The sequence below is a fragment of the Gymnoscopelus microlampas genome (genome assembly GCF_963454915.1).
Source record: "Gymnoscopelus microlampas genome assembly, chromosome: 1".
Lineage (NCBI taxonomy): Eukaryota > Metazoa > Chordata > Actinopteri > Myctophiformes > Myctophidae > Gymnoscopelus > Gymnoscopelus microlampas.
Window position 1 is genome coordinate 39,939,944 of NC_139962.1, and position 17,900 is coordinate 39,957,843.

The following is a 17,900-nucleotide window of genomic DNA, read 5'->3' on the forward strand; positions in this document are numbered from 1 at the left end:
GCAAAATAATGCCACTCCATTGTTCGTTGTCTGCTAAGCTAATCTAACAACGTCAGGTGAATTACTAGTTAATGTCAGCACCATGGTGTGTAACCACGACAAGCTACGTGGTTGACATGAGTTCTTAGGTAATTGTGTCAAATGTTAGTCATTGCAGCGTTAGCTAGCTAGCTCTTGGAAAGCTAAATGTTTCTAATCAATAGCCTGCTTAATAGAATTGTAATTGACAAATAACGTTGTTCAACATTCTTCACATTCGTAGTTTTGTTAGTCATTGGTAGACATTCCTTCCAAGTCCAAACCTGTCATACTTGTTTTAACCGTTAAGATGGTCTGTCAATAATTGGCTAGTGTTTTGATGTTTGAGAACGGTAACAAGCAGTTGTCCCCTGCTACATGTGTATTGAGAACTGGACTTTCTCTCTCTCTCTCTCTGTCTCTCTCTCTCTCCTTTTCAGGGCCAACCCCCTACCATTTTAATCTGTATAACTACATGTTTTCCTGAGATATGCTCACGAGATTCTTGCCTAACAAAAGGTAAATATGAACGATCATCTTCTAACTTGTATTCAAGCTTTGCTGTCAGACTAGCCACACAGAAACCCCATAACTGAAGTTCAAATATGAGTCTAATGAATGAATGAATGAGTGGTGTGTCCTACTTGATTTGTTGGGTAATCTAATCACATAATGCTTGAAAATCACCTCTAATTCTTTCATTAGCAGCACTAGTAGTGGAGTAGCACTAGCAGTTGTAAGTTGCAGATCATTTGGAGTCTGATGTTTTAACACTTAAGACTGGCATGCAGAATAATGAAATGCATTGAGTTCCTAAAGTGATTGACCTATGACCAAAAATGCTTATTGTTTATGTTGTCATTACACATTACTTTGGATGTGAAAATGTCACTTGCCAGGCAGGTTTATGTGGATGATATTTTAGCTATCCCATAAATAGTTCTGTAACTAATATGTAAGAACTGCTGCTTTGTCACTTTATATACTTTCCACATTAACGCATCTTCCTGGGTTTGCTTTCTGCACAGTCATGAACCACAGCTATTTTAAAACACGCCCTCAACCTAAATTCAGACTTTCCCGACTAGGCTTTACTTAATTTAAACTGGACTAAAGAAAAATGCATGTGTTCTTGGGCCTTCTTTCCAAACAGAGGATAGATGTGGATGAACCCTCCCCTAACGAAATGTGACAGGATGTTGAACCATCACTGCAGAAGGAACCCCGAGCTTCAAGAGGAGCTGCAGATCCAGGCTGCAGTGGCGGCGGGAGATGTATACACAGTCAGGAGAATGCTGGAGCAGGGATACTCTCCTAAGATCCGCGATGCCAACGGCTGGACGTTGCTCCACTTCTCTGCTGCCAAAGGAAAAGAGAGATGTGTCCGGGTCTTTCTGGAGCATGGAGGTCAGTGCTGGGTTTGTGCTTCCACAGTGGGCTGCTCAAGCAGCTTCGACAGGCTCTGTTTGGATGTGTTACCAAAATCTCTTGCTATGACAGTGTTCTCTAAAGAGGCTGTTCTGATGTTTCGTGACACGGTCATGCACGTAGCACTAAAGGCACGGACACACAGTGACGACAACTTCCACAAGTAGCCACAGCTGTTCGCAAGCCCATGCGGCACTTTCGCACATTTCAGGCCGTTCCTTTTTTATCTTCCGGGGCTTTGAGCAGCTGGTGGGCAGTGCCAACAAAGGGCCGGTTTTCCGGATGTGTAGTTCTTCGACTACTCAGTGCTATTTGTAGAAGTGAGGACAGAGGAATGCACAACATGAAAACATATGCACGTGCAATATAAAATATTAATTTAGCAATATGAAAACATTAGTGCACCCTGCACCTTGACACAACGAAAACACCATTACATTATTATGAATAGCATTAACCACATGAACCCCAGCATATCTATTCTAGGGGCCACATTCGCCAAGAATAGTCTATCTACAAGCTCACAACGCGACGCATTGTGAGCTTGTAGATTGGCTATTTTTGAGAGATTTGGTGTTGACAGACAAAAGCGTCCAAGAAATGTAGGCCTGTTTTTGCTGAGAATATTAAGTAGGCTACATGTGAATTACATCAATAATTATGAATGACGGATTCATATGGTAGAAGGGTGCAATTTATGACAAAGCACAGCCATAAGTTTAGTTTTTTGTAGCCCACGTTTGTATGTGAAACTGTACAAATCAATTAAAAATATTAGCTATTCAGATGTGTGTGTGTGTGGGGGGGCATCCCTATTGTGATCAGTGCAAATGAAATAAGAGTGCATGTGTCTAGCCGATTCCGATCAATTCCGATACTGTACATATTTAAGTCTCTATGCTGTCTATCTCATGATCCCCCTGTTCTGTCGCACACCGCTCAGAAAAAAGAAAGTATTTTGCTGCGTGTCTGAATCACTTTCTCTTTTCTCCCAAATGTGTCCTCGATGGACAGCTAGGCTTACTATGTTGCAAAAGACGCCATCTAAGTTTCCCTTTTATGTTTGATTCATTGTCTTCATTGTCTTTTTTAATAAGACGGACAGTATTCAATCCTGTGGGTTAATGTTTAATCACTAGGTTCGAGAGAGCAGTGGTGGAAAAAGTACTCACATTGTTTACATAAGTAAAAGTATCAATACTGTAATATACAAATACTCTGTTACAAGTAAAAGTCCGGAATTCAAAATTTACTTAAAAGAACAAAAGTATTGGTATCAAAATGTACCAAAAGTAGAAAGTACTCATTATGCAGAATGTCCCATTTCACAAGTTTTCAAATGTAAAAACAATCTTTTGAAAATAGCAGATCTACAAGCTCACAAGCATTGTGGGCTTGTAGATCGGCTATTTTCAAATGACCGAAATGTATTTAGGGCTGAAGTGGTTACCGTATGTTTTGTGATAATAATCAAAACCTACTAAGTAACTAAAGTTTTCAAATCATTGTAGCGGAGTAAAGGTATAATATTTACCTCTGAGATGTAGTGGAGTAGAAGTAAAAGTACTGCAAATTGGAAATACTCCAGTAAAGTAAAAATACCTCAAAATTGTACTTAAGTACAGTACTTGAGTAAATGTACATAGTTACTTTACACCACTGTGAGAGAGAGAGAGGAGCTTGACTCGCAAAAGCAAATGTGGTTAATTCAGTCAAAATCTGTCACATCTGTCTCAAATCGTATTCTTTGATCGGCTGGTGATATAACTTAACAGTCACAAGGTATTTATAAACATACTTTTTTACGGAGGAATTTGAATGAAGTCTTGATCAGGGACACGCTGCGCACTTCTGTGTTGCATGGGCTTTGTGCCAGTCCGTGCAACATGTGGTGAGCGGCCCAGACCGTAGCGGCTTGGAGCGGCAGGTGGTCCTCGCTCCGCACACTTTTTGTCTCCGCCAGAGGTGGAGAGTATGTTTTTGTCTCCGTCCTTCCGTGTGTCCGCCAAGCTAACATTGGTCAAGCTTCACGTGACACGTGACAATATGTTGAAAGGGTGTGCTTTGATTGGCTAGCGAGACGCATGATGAAATAGAAACCTATAAATAGGTGTGTCACTTCAAAAAATCATTTATATTTTTTAAAGTGAGCTTCCATCAGCCAAGCTAACATTGGTAAAGTGGCACGTGACAATATGTAATATAAATAGGTAAGACAGGATTAATCAGGAACAGTACTGGCAGAGACCTGTGCTCCGAGGAGCACATTTTCTAGTTTATCTTTACTTTTACGTTTTTATTACTGATTTTATGTTAAAACTAAAGGTCAAAAATGGATTGATCAAGTGATATTACTGAAACGGAGAACATAACCTCTCCAGAATCATAGTCGACAACATTCCACAACGTGCTGGGAAGAAGTGCTGGATACAACTGCTGGAGCGGAGTACTGGAATGGAGTGCTTTGATCGGAGCGTTTGATCGGTCATTTTCGCTGGAGTCCAATCTACATTTTTTGGCTGATATCGCACCAATATCCAATCTGTTAATCGGATCGCGGCATCTCTAACTCTAACATCTTGCCACTAGAGGCGACATGGTACACAAATCCTACAAATGGTCTCCTAAGTGGGCGCCGACGTCTGACGGCAAATCTCGCGAACGTCCAATGTTTCTCTCTTTACTGGTGCTAGATCCTGTGTGAGTGTCGCTGGGACAGAGACATCTCGATAATAAAGTAGATCTTCTCCAGATGTCTCTCTGAAAAAAGCCATTTTAGTTTCAAAATGTAAAGAACATTATGTGGCTTGTGACGATCGGGTCCAACATTTAATTCAGTGATCATGGGGCTAAAGAATGGTTCAGAAGCTGTGTTCACGTTCACTCTCCCATTGAAATGAATAGACTCCAACTTGCTTCCTGTCTCCTAAAAAGGCGTCCGCCCTCTAAACACAAATACGGGAAGTAAACCGGATATGGTGGGTCTTGCTGTTTCCGTCTTGGGTCGGACTTCACGCTAGTGCACGCGCATCAGCTCTGTCAACTTCTCACATCTGGGTGGTCTTTCTGTTTTTTCCCCATTATAAATGGAGTGGCTGGAACTTCCGGCCACCAAACACATATGTGTGCCCGCACCTTAATGACTCGTGGTTGGTCTCCTTTGAGAACAGATTTACATATTGCAGGGCTGCCAAGTTTCAGGAAAATCTAGGTGTGAGACTTTAGTGTCATCACATGCAGAGTGCCTGCACGCAGAGTGTGTTCGCTCCCAGCATTTGTTTTGGTTTATTTCGGGTTTTTGTTACTTTATTTGAGTATGAAAAAATGTACTCCATGAAGTGTAGATGTGTGGCAAAAAGAAAACGTCACAGCCAACAAGGGCGCAGAACGCATGGATGCTTATTTATAGCAGAAAGAGCTTCACATTTAACTATAGCCGTAGCCTACTCATTCAATTCTGAACCGATTCTTAAAATTCTCTATTAGCTGTGAAGTGTCTACTCTTCTTTCATGTGTATCAGTCATGATGATTGTTTCGCCATCAAACAATATCAAGCAAAAAGGAAACATCGGCGGGTCCTTCTTCTCTCCTGTTTTAGGACGAGCGTTCAGTTTTTTCCACCCGGTTGCTGTTTTTCTGTGCGGAGGATTTTTCTTATTTTTTTCTTTGTCCCAGAAGTGGGGGGGATATCACCCACTACGGCAAGCAAAAAGTTATGGAAATATATAAAATATATATATATATATTAAATAACTAATGAGAGGGGGGAAAAAGCGTGTGAAATGGCAAGTGAGGCGTGTGAAGAAGTTAAATTGCGTCACACTCACAATGGGTGAGACTTGCAGCTCTGATATTGACAAACCCTGTTCTTAGACCTTTCTGCAATGATAGACAGTTGGCAGGTATATGTGGATAGAAAGCACTTCCTCAATTAAATCTTTTACTCGTTTACTTCATTGTTGAGATAGATAGTTGGCAGGTTTACTTGGGTAGGAAATGGTTCAGTGAAACGTCCCTCACTTTATGAAAATCATGCCAGTAACGTTGCTGTTTTAGTTTGTCATAATAATGTAATTATTTTGGCACTTTGCACACCACAAAGCAAATGCCACAAGCTCAGTTATATTGGAGTTATGGTAGAAATCTCCAAACTTTGTCAAGTCACACTGAAACTATCTGATGGCACTCTGGGTTAGAGGACAACATTTTTGTGTGAGCTGGCCCTTTTTATTCTAGGGTTCTTAACTCTTGCACTAGAGGGCAGTGTGTTACCAGTCTGAAAGAGTGACAATTATGTTCTCCTGTCAAGGTCCATACAGGCAATCCTTGTGATGGTTTCATAAAAGTTAGGATACATGTTATATACTTGGTCTTAAACATTAGGGGGAAAGGCATGGGACTATATTGGTAAGATGTCTAAATTTAGCTGAAGAATAATAATCCTCACTTTAAAAAAAATCCTGGCATAGGGCAGCAACATTTAATCAATTTAATCAATTATAAAAAGTAATGGTCGTTCTCGTTCGCTAAGCCGTACCCCCCAATAGCCATTGTCCAATGCTAGCTTGGATTGCTATTGGGCGGTCATGTGATGATTTGACAAGCAAGTCAGGAGTGCGTGGACATGTTCACAGACATGGTAACACGTATGGCCACCACAAGATTCAGATTGGTGATAGAGGTTTCGGTTGAGAGTAGCCTAATACTTTGGTGACATTATAAGTCAACACCAGCTTAAACTCCTGAGTTCAATGTTGCATAACAAGTTTACAGGTGAAAAAGAGTAGGTCAAATTATTTTCTGTAGCTTACAAACGAGCACAAATTGCATTTACAAAATATTCTTCGACTAGAGAAACAAAGCAAAATATACATAAGGTGTGTGTACTCAACAAATTCATTAAATGAAAATAACGGCAGAATATATCAGTCTGTTTTGCAAGGAGCAGGTATATATGATTAAGTGGGTGGTCCTAAGATCCCAACCTGTTTTTAATTTTTGATCTTCATCCATATATAATAATAATTATAATACCCAATGATCATTATTTGGAGGAAATAGGTCTGTAGCTCTACCACTGTAAGCATATGGGGGTTTATTTTCTGTGTGTCCAAATATTAGTAACTATTTCTAGGCTTGAGTACACAAGATATACAGATAAAGTTTACTTAAATATACAGATGAGAATATACATTGACATAAAAAGGCATCCTATCTATGTTTTTAAATAGCATAAATGGCCTATTGTCATAGAGATGGAACAGTTATTCAGTTCAGGCTAAATTATAAATAATTATCATTTGTAATATTGTTGTTGATTCATTGATATAAAAACAATTTAAAAAAATTGCTTCCATTATTTGATTGGAAAATGTATCAATAGAATAATCTCTAAGAAAATAATGCAGTACAGCGTAGTAGTGCATAATGACATCCAGAGGGCACTGTATATCAGGATTGCAGGTTTGGTTGACTTTAAAAAAAAGGTTATTGACGCCAGTATGAAGTTGACTTGTAATCTTAAAGGGCAAGACCACTTTGGTAGAGTTTTGGGTTGTGTATTTACCTTGCCATGATGTAACTCCAAAGGTGAACAAGAAATCAAAAATAATTCCATTGATTAGAAATTGATCATTCTAAATTTGCTCCTCATTGACTTACATTGTACGGTAAAACAGCTCTCAAAGTTACTCTTTAAGTACGAAAACGAACAAAGCTGATTCAGACAACATAGAACATCACCAAACCCAGTACTGTTTTTTTTTGTAATAAAAATGTTAACTTCCTATAAATTTTACTATTTGAAGATCTGGATCCGGATCCGCGAATCCAGTCCAGGTTTTCTTATTTATAAAAATAGCAAAATCAACAGGAAGTATATGCAGTTCAATCATGTTTCAACCTTTCATGAATCCTAAATTTGGATGAATCCCTTAAAGGAAGAGTAACACAATGGGCACTACTTTGTCTGGACGTTACTATTATGTACGGCTCCTCAAAAGTACCAGTATATGCCGTGTTGTTCAATAAAAAGCATTTTAATCCGATCGGCGGCCATTTTCTCATAGAGTTATAATGTATCAGAGTGCAATACACCTCCCAACTGATAGGGTCACGTAGTAGAAAGCACAAGAAAATTCAGAGAAAATGGCCACCGATTGGATTAAAATGCTTTTTATTTTACAATACGGAAGATACGGGTACTTCTGAGGGCCAGTACAGAATTGTAACATCCGTGGCCATGGGGTAAGCACTTTATATTTGAAATGTGAATGTTTATGTAGATGTACGGGTTGTAATGGAGACGGTGCAAAAACCAGGTTGAAGTTCAGCCATGACGCTTGTGACGGATGGGCGTTGTCTTTTTCCTTTTTTTTTCCTCCCGCCGTGCGAGATGGTGACATTACATTAGACATTATAATGCTATACTTTTATTTGTTGGTGCATAATTGTAGCTTTTGTAAAGCTTGATGCGTTTCTCAAAGCACATTCACTGTGTTGTTCATTGTATCATGTTTCAGGGCTAGTGAGAATCTATTTGTCTCCCAATCCCACACACATGCTGCTCACGAAATGGGCTTGTCCAGAGCCTTGCTCTGGGCGTTTCTATACGAGTTAGCACTGCACTGAGAAAACAGACGATTTTTCCAGAAATGGCCGCTGTAGATGATAAACCTCAAATTAAAAAAAAAAAAAAAAAAAAAATATATATATATATATATATATTAAAAAAAAAAGTTATATATACATAGCTGACATACTTAGTTTATTTTTTAGAGACTTTTGTAAATGACATGGTGTCTACACTTTAATTCTTTTTGACACAAATTCCTCATCTCCTTACAGCTGACCCTACAGTCAAGGACTTCATAGGCGGCTTCACAGCGCTCCACTATGCTGCCATGCACGGCAGAGCCCGCATCGCCCGGCTCATGTTGGAGTCGGAGTTCCGCGGCGATATCATCAATGCCAAGAGTAACGACGGCTGGACTCCCCTTCACGTGGCGGCCCACTATGGCAGAGACTCCTTCGTCCGTCTGCTCCTGGAATTCAGGGCAGAAGTGGACCCTCTGAGTGACAAAGGGACCACCCCGCTGCAGCTCGCCATTATCCGTGAACGCTCGAGCTGCGTGCGGATCCTACTGGACCACAGCGCAAACATTGACATTCAAAATGGTTTCCTGCTGCGATATGCCGTCATTAAAGGCAACCATTCATATTGCCGCATGTTCCTGCAGAGGGGAGCGGACACCAACCTGGGTCGTCTCGAGGATGGTCAGACACCGCTGCATCTGTCCGCCCTCAGGGATGATGTACAGTGTGCCCAGATGCTCTACACATACGGGGCAGATACCACCACTAGGAACTACGAGGGCCAGACACCATTGGCCGTCTCTGTTAGCATGTCAGGAATCAGCCGGCCCTGTCTGGACTTTCTACAGGAAGTCACCAGTAAGTCTAATCAACACACCTATGTGACAACTATGATTAAATTTAACCTAGATGGCTTGCTTGTTTCTACTTCTGGTATAATTATGAAAATTGTGCATATTTTAATTGATTCCTGCAAATATAGCACTTATACAGGATAATGTGGGACGTTCCTGCACACATTTACAGCGATATTAATAATCGGAGCCAATGTGGGACTTGGCACTGGCTAGCGTTGTATAAACGGATCCCATTCGCTCTCTGTCCCTCTCTCTAGAGCATCAGCCTCTCTACAGGCAATGTAGAGAGGCTGGCGAGTGGCTGTTCATTTATAAATCGTCATATGGCTGTGTCGTGCACCGAACCTCGCGGCGCACTGCTCTATGATGGTGCGTTGTGAGAAGTATAAATCAGGATTGAGACGTAAATGCATCATCTGAACGGAATCCTGCAATGTAAAATACACAAGACCAATAAATACTGGTGCAAAAGTTTTTTGCACCAAACTTTTCTTTCCCCTTCTCTAAATCTCTCTCTCTTCCGTCTATTATCTATTATTCTTCCCCCCTCCACATAGAGATAGAACAAGGCAGACAAACGCTAAGTGTAAAAGATCTTTTTCATATTATTATGAACTTTGCATAGGGCTGGGCAATTAACCAAAAATACATCGAAACCGATATTTGGAACCAATAACCAACTTTTTTTGAAAATAATTATTTATAATGTCTTGTATATCAACAAATCAACAAAAAAAATTGTACAAAATTGTACAAAAGTAGCTAAAATAGCCGAGCTCTCAACGTGTCACATTGCACATGTGTTGTAAGCCTGTAGATCTATTTCCACATACAAAAACTTGAATTGAATGAATTGTGATATTGATTTGAAGTCATGTCGCTCAGCCCTAACTTTGTGTCTTTGTCCCTCATGTATTCTAACTTTCTAAGAATAGTGCATAGAACGTACAGCAGAGACACAGAAGTCAGGAGGCACATAAATGCATACAGTAGACCTCATACCTAACCTACCAAATGTTTCTGATATTTAAAATCAATATTAACTAGACTACTACGGTTTCTTTCCATCTCTCCTTTCTCTTTCACACACACAAGCACACCTTAAATTGGAGCAGAGCGACAAAAGGCAATCTGAAATGGACAATTTAAGACCTGTATTTAAGCTTAATATATAGTATACCCCCAAAGTGTGTAAATCCCCCCTATGGGGGATCCTTCCCTTTGAAAAATTAATTTCAGGACCAACTCTTTGGTGTAGTAGCAAAGAGTTCAAAGTTCGGTACAAAAGTGATAGATCTCTACTGTAAGTTGAGAGGAGAAGAAACCTCAGAAATACAGAGGGAAAGAGGGAACTTTGCCAACAAAAGTTATAACGACCAGTTGTTCAGTCGCAGAACAATCAATGGGGAGGGGGGGCACATTACCTGAAGCAGTAATGATTTTGGATGAACAATGGCTGCATTCCTCTACTACCCCCTGAACTTTGATATCAAAGAGCTCTGGTCCGTTTCAGACAACCCCATTCAATGATGATCAGCCAGATCGTATGTCTGCTCGGTTATTGATTACAGAACTACCTCAGTGGATTAAACTCATCTGCCTCAGCCCTGAAAGCCTATCTCACACAGGATGACTGGCACCCAACTCTTTTGAAGGCTCACTCAAGACATATCAGTGTTGCGCCCCTTAGGTTTTCTTTCTCTCATATTGGGCACTGAGATCAGAAATGTAACGTGTAACTTTTTATGAGATGAGGCCAAATGTCACACAGAACAAAATCAGCGAATAAAGCTAATCTGGATTAGCTTTATTTTACATGTTTTACACTTCAGCTTACACAACATGTCAGAGTGAACAAGCTCAGTCAGTTTTCGACAAGAGAAACGTGAATCTCAGGAGACATTGTCAGAGTTAATCCATTGCCGTTTCATACACTGTTGTTTTCAAAGGATTCCAGGTACTGATTGAAAAAGGTTGGTGCTTCTGCTGTATATAAGCTAGGTCATATTCTACACACTGTATATTAAAGCCCACGGTAGGATAAGAGATATTTATTTTATTAAAACAGAGTTTTTTGTTTTGCTAAGGTTAAACCCATATATTCTGATAGTAATCATTGCTATAGAGTGTTTGTTTAGTAACCAGGACCTCCCCAACTCTCTAAAGCTGTTTAATAAACTGAAAATACATTTTCAGGTGGATTGCCATTTTTCAGCCAATCAAGAGAGTGCCCATTTATCATCTTAAATTTTATAGTGTTCCAATTTTGTCTGCTCATTTATTTGCGTCATTACTTTCAATTTCACTTGTTTAATCTGTATCTGTCTGAGTTCTCTATCCGGGTTGGATAAAATTGGTATCCTGATCTGAAAATGCATTTTCTGTTTAATACAGAGCTGGATAGACATGGAGACTCCTGTTACTGAAACACTCTATAGCAAAAAATACTATTACAATATAGATAAAGCTATTTAAAACTTATCGTAACAAAATAAAATCACTTACCCTACCTTTTAAGCTGTTAGACATGAAACGTGTGCCAAAAGGTTGCTTCTTTAAACTGGTATAAATAAACACAAACATCCATACACATCAACCAAAGATATTCTACCAGAAGACAAAATTCTGTTTCCCAGGCATTGTCAGTGGAGCAGCATCAGATGTGTCAGATTACACCACAGATTGGTTTCTTGCTCTTCATTTTGAGATGATTACATCACAGATTGGTTTCTTGCTCTTCATTTTGAGATTATTCATACACGTTTGAATAGGCACTGCTGAAATATATAGTGCCACTTTAAGAAAAGGCTGTAAAATCCATGATTTTTAAAAAATATATATTTTTGGGGGCTTTTTTGCCTTTCTTGATAGTGCACAGTAGAGAGAGACAGGAAATAGGGAGAGGGAGACGGGGAGTGACACACCGCAAAGGTTGTCAGGCTTGGGAATCGACTCTTTTTCGGGCTGCATTACAGCCTACGTGGTATGCTCCTTAACCACTAAGCCAGCGGCACCTCAATTTTTAATTTTTTGTAAAACTCCTTTTTGTCCCCGATTGAATCATTATGCCAATTAATTCCTCCCCACACACATTTCTCTGCCAGTGAGGAGCCCCCACCAAGAGGATGTTGAAACTTCAATCCAATTCACCAAGCTAGAGTCAATGGCAACAGCAGAATAAGCTGTTAGGGCAGAGAGGATTTGGCACATTTTTCATGGGCGCAACTCACATACTGAGCTATGCTGCTCATCCCACAAATGCATTTTCCTTACAAATGGGGCACCATTTAAAACGGGGGGGGGGGGACTGGCTTTCCAAAGGTATAAAAGTTATTGCCGAAGCATTGTTACAACAGAGAAATAATCTACCGTACACACAATTCTGAACTTATTGGAACACATCCATACTTTCATACATAGGCCTGCATGTACGTGTGTCCTATTAGCACGTGTATGAATAGTTGGGAAAGACTATAGCTGTCGTGCATTGTCACCTGGAGCAGTTTGAGTGGAGAAGCAGGGCTCTGGTGACAGTAGACAGGCCCGCAGCTGTGCCGTGGCGGGCCCTTTGTTGTGGTTTCCCAAGCTGGCTGTGGTCGTGGGTGTTTCCCATGGCTGAGGGAGGAAGAGAAATATCCACAGCAAAAGGAGTCACTTTACCAGTGTCAGACTGATAACACCTATGAGAATCACTTCCTGGAGCCAAGGGGATTTTTTCCCAGATGTTTGCATGGAGCTGATAACAGCGTGATGCTACCTTGTGACCTTGATGGCTGAGTAAGACCTCAGGGAGGGTTTTTGAAAACTGTTCAGAGCCGGGAAGACGACATATCAAAATAAGTTTTTGGGCGGATACATTTTGTTTTATTTAGAATTGTAGAGACAAGAACCCGAAAGCAGAGGAGGAAGGATGTGCAACATAGGTCTCCCTCTTGAATCAAACCAGGGAAACGGCACCATCTGGCCAGCCCACAAGCTTTTAAAATGAATAATTTTAATACAATATATAGGAAGTGCAGACATGTACTGTGGCCTGATGCTTATTGATAAATTACTCCTCCATAATGTGTGCAATGATTCATGTATAGCAGTCTTAACTGATGATCAAAATGTAGAATGTGTAATCTATGAGTATAACATTTCTTTTGGTACTCTCTTTCAGGACAACCTAGGACTCTTCAAGACTTGTGTCGGATAAAAATCCGCCACTGCATCGGCCTTCAAAGCTTAAAGTTCCTGGAGGATCTACCCATTGCTAAAGTTATGAAGGACTACCTAAAACACAAGTTCGACAACGTGTGATGGCAGCAGTTGCACCCAGAATAGGCCAATTGAGAAAATTCTCTGGTTTCATTCAAGACTATGCAATCACTGTTACTTTGCCAGGAGGAAAGGTACACAGTTTTGTTTGGTACATCCCTAAAGATGGTGTTAGTCAAGTTCAAGACATTGACTGGAGTTCTGTTTTAAATTCATTGTGTTAGCCTTTTTGTACTGGAGCAGTTGCTGAGGAATGGAACTCATTCTGTCTCTTAGCCTTTCAGTCATGTTTGATCGGTGATTGATGTAATTATGCAGTAGTTGTGCCCATTGTGAGGGAAAAACTAAATCTTACTTCAAGAGGATTTTCTTTACCATCAAAATCCAATCCTTAAGGTTTCTTAGCATGGTGTGGCCCTTGATGGAGCACATAGTCACGTGCACGTGCATATATGCCAATGAGTATATTTATATTTTCCCCCCTTTCCTCATTTGCTGTGATATCAACTCTTGATTCATAGCAAAATGATTGAGAGAAGAGTTAGCAATTATGTTTTATTTTTTTACCGAGTTCTAAAAGCCTGTGCCTGTCAGTAATTTGGGAAATTTCAGTCTTACAGTGGTGAATTGTTTTCTCTGTCGAAACCTCTGACAGCAAATGTGTCAAAACAGCTGGACAATGAGTGATATGAGTAACATCCAGGTCTCATAAAGGGCACAACATGCAATACTGACAAGGAGAATGAGCTGCGCAACAACATGAAAGGATATCTAAGCCTTTCTGGTATCACACAGGAATACGTAGCACAAATGCCTTTGTAATGAAGTATCCCTAGTGAGAACATTGCGTATAAACAGTTTAACCATTTTATTTTGTAATTGGAAAGTATATTGATTTGTTAAATGATGTCCAACTGAAAGCTAAATAAGAAATCCAAATAAAAACTGAGTATTCTGTTGCCCTTTGAACACTTGAAAAGAAAAACCCACAGTTGCTTGGTTACAAATTAGTTACATCACTTTGCAGCTAGATTAATTATCTTGTTTCAAACTAGTTCAGAGAAGAACGTATTCACATTTGCTAAGTAAATGAGTTTTTGGATTAATTCATCAGCCAGTATTGGGTAACAATGACACAATCACTAGAAGCAAAATGTAAATATGTCATGTACAGCAGATATTTTTGTAGATTTATTTAAGCGATTATCTCCTGTATTCTTAATGTATTTGGACTTTGTTGGAAAGTATTTTGCATTGTTTGGTGTGACCCATGTATTGGTTATTTCTTTGTGTGTTCAACTATTAATTTTTCGAAGAATAATTTGGAATCAAGTAGGGGTTTTTCTTCTCAATTACTTTTTTATTTTGCTGGAGCACATGCTTTCTTTAAAATTACATTGTCTCTTGCAGGTAGCTTGATTGTGACGAGACCATACTGTGAATTTTGTTTTATCAGAGGCTTATAGGAATTTGTTCTTAAATGTCCAATCCACTAAGCAAATCTTTTTTGTTTTTGCTCATTTAAAAACTGTTAAAATTGAAGACTTTATTGTCATTACCCTTCTATTGTTTTTTTTATTTTTATTTATTGCTACCCAACATATCAAAACATTGTCAGTGTAGTGAACTCATTTGGAAATGTTTTATTTCATTTGGTTTTCAAAAGTTTTATTGTGCCACAGATCCATTTTATAGACATTTACATTAACATTTTATTCCCATTTAAATTAGTCTAAATAATGCTTGCTTTTCTGAGAAGGCTATTTTCTGTGTTTTATGGCAGAACTAACATCTATATGTTCTCACGTGAGGTGTAGCCTGTCATTTGTGCACAACATGACCTAGTTTTCAGACACTGGTCGTTCAGCACTTATACTATTCTTTAAAATATATATTCATTCAGTATCCTCTGGCTGACTTTAAACCATCTGGTTTGGGAACTACACATTAGAAGCCTCAGTGCTAATTTAACTGATTGTACAAATGTAACTAAATACTTGTTACATTTGTACACTTGGTTAACTTGACACTGATGGTTTTACAGTGTACAAATACTGTACTGCCTCGTCCTTGTTAGCTCATGGACAATACAGCAATCTTAGCTTTGGAGCAAAGCAGGGACACAGGATTTCACTATAGTTGTTACATTTCATGACGGTGCTGTCTATTCTGAACCTGCATTTGGATATGATATGGCAGTTTTGTAAGCAGCATTTTTGTATTCCAGACTATTTCTAATATGTGAGCAGAGTGAAAGAGATTGAATGATCTAAGATGTGTGCAACATAGTCAGCCTTTTCTCAGCTCTTTTGGTTACTCAACAGGCTTGGGTCCTCAGTCAGGGAACGTTCATACATGTCTTATGTGGCTATCAAATGGCTGCGAGTCTTCCACAACATCAACTACTGAATGTACATATGCAGATTTTCAGGTGTAAAAAAATGTGTGAATAAACTAAAGTTAACATTTCTGCATTTTTATTATTTTATTTGACATTGCTTTGAGACAGTCAGGGACATTTAGCATTACTCTTGGAACTGTGTTAACCACTTTAACCCTGTCGTCTCTATTTTGTGCATGTCATTAAAACTTTAGTTCAGCTTAGTAGTGATGGTATCCAGGCATTTCTAATGCAGGAATTATGTTAAGAAATGAGTCCTTGAATATATAATTCAGATTTCACCACGCTTTTAAATTATCTAAATTATCTACATGATCTAAATTATTTTCATGAACCAAAATATTTAAAGTGCAAAGGCATATGGAAACTTAGTGTATGTATATATATGTATGTATGTGTATGTGTGCGTATATATATATATATATGTATATGTATGTTTGTATGTATATATACACATACATACACTATTTAGAGATAGATTAATTGGACAACATTTTCTTTTTACACTTTTGGAACTGACCTACAGGTGTTAGACTGTTCAAATGTCGGCCGTGATCTTTTCAGTCCAACCCTCCCATGTGCTCACATCATGTGCTGTCACCGCAATCTTGCGTTGCAGTTGAGAAGAATTAAAAGATGTGGCCATAAGCTGTTAATGGTTTGGGAGTGTTTAAATAGAATGTGGAAATTGATTCATGGGATTGTTATAGTATCATACACACCATCTCTTCCTGTCTGTTTTCCAGGCTGTGTGGGAGCTATAAATCTCTGATCTGATAGTCATCACCACTGAGCCTGTTCAGGTCAGGCCTTCCCACTGATGCTGACACACTGCCAGGGTCTAGTTTCAGAGGGTAAGGTGTGTGTGTGTGTGTGTGTGTGCGTGCGTGCGTGTGCGGTTGGGTGCCGTGCATCCCAAAAAGATAAAAATATGAAGAAGAAAAAAATCTGAAATTGGCATTCTGTCAACTCTTGAGAGATGTATCATTTTCAGACGGGCATTTTTTTCCTCCTTTCTCCATCCTCCCTTCTCTTCTTTTCCCTGGAATGCTGTCTTAAAAGAGCTGGTTTCTGCTTTCGCTTCCATTTGTTCTCGCCAGGGCACAGTCAAATACCATGCTGAGGTGACCTAATAGCGACTGTGATATATTTATGTCTAACTTTACCAAACATAGGGAGCTATCATTGAACAGATCGCCGGTAGCGTTACGTGATAAGACAATACCATCCGTCTCTGGCCCGGCAAGCCTTCAGACAGTAGGAACAATGGCACCTCTGTCAGGAGCCTGTACGGCTCTGCAGTAAAACCAGTGTCCTGTCTATATACTGTGTGTGTGTGTGTGTGTGTGTGTGTGTGTGTGTGTGTGTGTGTGTGTGTGTGTGTGTGTGTGTGTGTGCGCGTGCGCGTGTGTGTGTGTGTGTGTGCGCGCGCGTATATATATATATATATATATATATATATATACTTTCCCTACCTGATGCAACACCCCTTCATCAGTCAATCTGTCCCACCTAGCTTTCCATGTATGGGGTGGGGGTGGAGGTAGCAGATAAGAGACATGCACAGGCAAGATTATGCAAAACACAATCTCTCCACAATGGGTTTATAGTTTTACCAACATAATATGTTGATCATGTAGTTGGAAATGTTTAAAGCATTTATCTCTCCAGTCCAAGTCAGGATACATTTGTCAGGACACGTATGAGAGCTAATGATAACGGTACCTTCAAATTACTGTAAACACGCAACTGGAATACTTTCCCTTTGTCTATGTGTATGTTTTCCTGTTGGCATCATAGTAATGCCATTTTTTATTTTCTGGCTTTTTGTGGGTTTTCTTTTCCAGATTTTAAATGTACTTTGCCTTTTGTCTCCTAATCCATTCTGATTCCCTGAATTAATTCCATTCGTATTCACTTGATTTGGTCCTTTATTTGATCTATGAACGTAATGTGATTACAAGCTTTAGGAGAAATACAATCTGTGATCTAGGACAGGCCCACTGAGGAGCTGGACGAGAGCCCAACCTGAGAGGAGAATGCAACTTATTCATTATGTTGCTCTTAGATTGTGAGAATAGCACACCTTTTATTTAGCTTTCAGTTGGAAATGGTATCACCTCATTAAATCGGAGGATAAAAAAGCACTACAAAAAGTGCTGTAGAATTATTTTCTTACCTCTGTGTTGGTTATTGAATGACATATTCAATACAGACTTATTGCAGCTGAACGTCTGGTGTAATCTGTTTGTTTTACAATTTTACAGTGAACAAATGGTTTTTAGAACGCCTTGTTTCAGACGTGCTCAGTGGTGTACACACACTGTTGCGAGATGAATGA

At 39.4% G+C, this 17,900-nt stretch overlaps 1 protein-coding gene across 2 annotated transcripts in view; it reads left to right on the top strand.

The window, feature by feature from the left end:
* The window catches only part of asb7 (ankyrin repeat and SOCS box containing 7), a 16,089-nt gene extending 462 nt beyond the window's left edge, over positions 1 to 15,627 (top strand). For both annotated transcript variants that reach the window (XM_084062421.1, XM_084062420.1), the window contains exons 2-5: positions 459 to 537; positions 1,172 to 1,425; positions 8,294 to 8,899; positions 13,061 to 15,627. In XM_084062421.1, the coding sequence (XP_083918547.1) occupies positions 1,179 to 1,425; positions 8,294 to 8,899; positions 13,061 to 13,200 (993 nt within the window). In that variant the 5' untranslated portion in view covers positions 459 to 537; positions 1,172 to 1,178 and the 3' untranslated portion in view covers positions 13,201 to 15,627. The remainder of the gene's footprint in view (positions 1 to 458; positions 538 to 1,171; positions 1,426 to 8,293; positions 8,900 to 13,060) is intronic.
* Positions 15,628 to 17,900: the final 2,273 nt, after the last annotated feature.